Source organism: Limulus polyphemus, unplaced genomic scaffold (genome assembly GCF_000517525.1).
Source record: "Limulus polyphemus unplaced genomic scaffold, Limulus_polyphemus-2.1.2 Scaffold1086, whole genome shotgun sequence".
In the NCBI taxonomy this organism is placed as follows: domain Eukaryota; kingdom Metazoa; phylum Arthropoda; class Merostomata; order Xiphosura; family Limulidae; genus Limulus; species Limulus polyphemus.
Genome location: NW_013666696.1, coordinates 328,474 through 332,501, shown reverse-complemented (window position 1 = coordinate 332,501; position 4,028 = coordinate 328,474). Strand labels below are relative to the sequence as shown.

The following is a 4,028-nucleotide window of genomic DNA, read 5'->3' as shown; positions in this document are numbered from 1 at the left end:
AAATATGTTTGGCTGATATTTTTAGGTTATTTGACTTAGGCTTAAAAGTTAAAATCACAATATGTCCACTTGGTTATTTCATGATGGAACAATGTGTGAAGGTAGTGAGTAATTAAACTGCAGTCAGAGAGAGACGTATTGTTGAAGTTCATTGTTATAGCGTTTGTTATAAAGCGACTGTTGAAAATAAGTGTATCGGTAAAGTTATATTCAGAAAGAATAAACCAGTTTTATTAAGTAAGGACTTTTGTCGCTAAAGTTTCGTCGGAACGAAGTTACGGAAAACCAATTAACAAACGGAGACATAACAATATGTATTACTTTTTTGTACTCAATGTCATTTTTCCTTTTTGCCTTATTGAGTTACACAAATTTGTTTGTTCAAAAACTAATGCATGTTGTTTTCAAATATGCATCTTCGAATGTATTACTTTTTTGTACTCAATGTCATTTTTCCTTTTGCCTTATTGAGTTACACAAATTTGTTTGTTCAAAAACTAATGCATGTTGTTTTCAAATATGCATCTTTGAATAAAAAAAAATCAGTCACTATAATAAAATGTTCCAAAACTATAATTCATCTGGCTTTCTAAGTAAGCTATAAATAAGTGTAAAAATTCTTTTAGACATTTAGAGCAGTAGTACAACAATCACAACAAACCAAGAAATTCCTCTTGGCGGACTACTTTCTCCACCATCACTGAACTATAGCAAGCTTCGTTTAGATTTTAGAGTACAATCTGCTTTCTGTTTATTATAAACTTGTACATCAGTGCCGAAACTAAGGAGTGGACGTGGAGGAAAAAAAAATTATATCATACGCATGCTTTATTATCTTGTACTCACAAGATATTTATTATATGGAATACATGACTTACCATCTTAAATGAACAAAATAATTATTTCAAGGGATAATAAGTTGTGCCCGGGAGGATAATAAATCGGGCACACAACATAATAAGTTGTGAGCATGAGATAATATTTTTCATTTCTATATCCTCTTCCAGACCCCATACATCAGCCATATAAAATTGATTAGCAAACAATCTTGAATGCCAGAAAGAGATGGGGGAGGGGCATCTCAGGTAGGTTTTACAAACTTATTGCTATCTCTGCAAATAAAGAAGGTAGGAGGATCAAATCTTAGATTGTTTGTAATTATGTATAGTTTGTGTTTAAGTTTTTAAAGTTCTGAAGTGGAAAAATTGTAGCTCAGACACATCATGTGGCACAGAAAAATGAAGATTGAGAATTTTTTAAGCATTTCTTTTTAAAATGAAGAAATTAGAACTTAGATAGTATAAGAATGTGAATTATAAGCTACTTTTCGTGCCAGGTTTTTTGACATACATTGACAATAAAGTTGTTGGATGAAGTTTGGAATGTAACTGTAAAGGTCATGACATGCAAGAAATGGACACGCCCATATACATAGGGTTAACTATGTGGTATATGAATGTATCATGCTTTTCTATCTTGTTGTAATATTATAGTGTTTATAATGAATTTATTATTTGTTCTGTATATATATATATATATGTAGATATCACATAACACATGGTTGGGAAAGCTTTTAAATTTATTTCACTCTCAAAGTGGATAATACCCATTCCACAGAACAAGTATGTTATGCAATAATACTTAATGTTGTGAAGGTTGTTGACAGCAATATTCTTAAATGGTTTTTCAAGTGACATCTAAAGGTTACAGCCCCACCTATGTTGTAATGAAAATCACAAGTCATGAAGATAGTGATATTATCCCTGGTAAGTGTGAGGTTTCTTGCAAATGAAGGAACATTGCATTAATCACTATAGTGTGGAATACTATTTGAGTTGTTTAGTTGGGATGAGAGTTAATCACTGAAGGTACATGTAAGTCCTTCCATTGTTTAGTTATTGCAAGGACAGAGACTGTGTCCGGTGAGGAGGAGGGAGGGGGTAAAACTGCAAGAAGACTCCTTATACCTGTAATTGCAATCAGGTTAACTATGCTGACCAGTGCTTCTAACCTTGAAGGTTTTGTAACCAGTATGTTCACAACTCTTACCCGCCTTCTGATACAAGTTAACCTGACTAAACGAGTAAAATCAAGTCTAATTTCAGAAAGAAATCAAGAATTAAATTTGTGTAATTCACAAAGAAATTACATTTTAATAGTAAAACTGAATGTAATTAAAAACATTTGCATATATAATGATGGTTACCTTGTTCAAAACTAACTGTGGGTCTAAACAATATCAGTAAAATTCAAAATAGTTTGATATATATCAGCCAAAAATATTTCTGCTCAAAAACAGTATGTACACAATATTATTTTGTTTCTAGAAGTATCTTGTTCCTTCGTGAATGCCCTAGCATTTACTAGATATATGTTTGTCTGGTATATAAATAAGACGCTCACAAGCAGGTGGCGTGACAATAGTCACGTGATCTCGCTGACGCAACACAGTATTATATGTTTAATGTATTAGAGTTGGTGAATTTAAAACTTTCGAGTGCATTATTTAAGTTGATTTATTTATATTACACGGTCTTAAACACACCCCTTAAAAACGCATAAATAACACCCAGTCTAACAGTTAAGGTTTAACACTTACTTATTGCCTAAATTGTTAATAAACATTAGGAAATTTAATCTCAGAAAGTTAAACCTGTTATCGTTTCCTACGCCTAACTGTAGCTGAAACTTTACTGATGTTCTGTTAGTTTCTCAAAACGTTAAATCTGTTGTAATTTCCTAAGCCTAATTGTAGTTGTAACTTTACTGATGTTCTGTCAGTTTTTGGATTGATTTTTCTTTCACAGATTAGAAACTTTAATAAAAGAATTAACGAATATTGATAGCATTATTATTATTATTGATGGAAAACTAACACACACATTTAAATTTCAATTATAAAATACATATTTTAGATTACAGTTTGTGTACATTGTTCAGTGGTATAACATTTGTGTCTAATATCATAAAAATGTCAATTATATATTTCAATCACATGGATATTGTAGTAGACATATCCGTCTAGCGCAGAGCTACACAGTTGGCTATCTGTGTTTATTTTCGTGCCAAATAAATTGGGATATTTTTAAAGTAAACTTAATAGTTTGGTAAACAGTGAAGATATAATTACTTACTTTATCAAGCTTCAAAAGCTCGTCTGGAGTGGATGGCAACTGACCAAGCATCAAATGTGGCTTGAGGTTAGCTTCACGCCCAAGAGCTCGAACCACTGCTTCGCGGTCATACCGGTCTGCGCAGACGCAAGAAGCGGGAACAAGTCCATGTAGTGTGTAACTGACCGTTCTGAGCATAATTCTATACAAACAGAAATGTCCACATTACAGAAAAAAAACTGTGGAAATCAGAGTGAAAAAAACTAACCTATAAATTAATGAAGCCAATTTTTATATAAGTGACAACGACTTAAATAAATATAGGAGAAAACTATATAACATACGTTTATACATATGTCTAGAACCCATTGAATGGTCATTTGATTACCCTCTACATTAACGACATTTTCGGCCATAATTCCAATATGATCTTCTGAGGTTTAACCAGCTTAAGAAATTTAAGTTAATCCACAATATATGTACTAAGTTAATAATGTAAAATGTACATCTTCAGTGTAAAATTAATATTAATAATCAAAATATTCAAGAGTTATTTAAACATTATAACTATTAATATTTATGAAACACTTAAAAGAAACCAGTGTTTTGCTTTTGAAATCGGGTTTCGATACTTGCAGTGGGCGCAACTCAGATATTCCATTGTGAACAAATGAAAACCAATTCACGAAACCTGGATTTACTTGCCTGTCGTTCAGGTATTTTTAGTAATGAACATCGATCAACAAAAACAGATAAAATATATCGAAAAGGGCATAAGAAAAAGGAACGCTAGCCGCCAACACGGAGAATTGTACCAATGTTAATTCAGTGGTTTCCGAGAAAGTAACGATACATTTTGGTTAAAGTCCTAAATCAAACGTACAGACATACAGTCTAGAATATCTATGTAGAAGT

At 32.0% G+C, this 4,028-nt stretch overlaps 1 protein-coding gene across 1 annotated transcript in view; it reads left to right on the top strand.

The window, feature by feature from the left end:
* The window catches only part of LOC106462064 (retinol dehydrogenase 14-like), a 34,660-nt gene that overhangs the window by 15,636 nt on the left and 14,996 nt on the right, over nucleotides 1-4,028 (top strand). Inside the window, exon 3 of the mRNA XM_013921945.2 lies at nucleotides 1,896-1,983. Coding sequence (XP_013777399.2) covers nucleotides 1,896-1,983 — 88 coding nt within the window. The remainder of the gene's footprint in view (nucleotides 1-1,895; nucleotides 1,984-4,028) is intronic.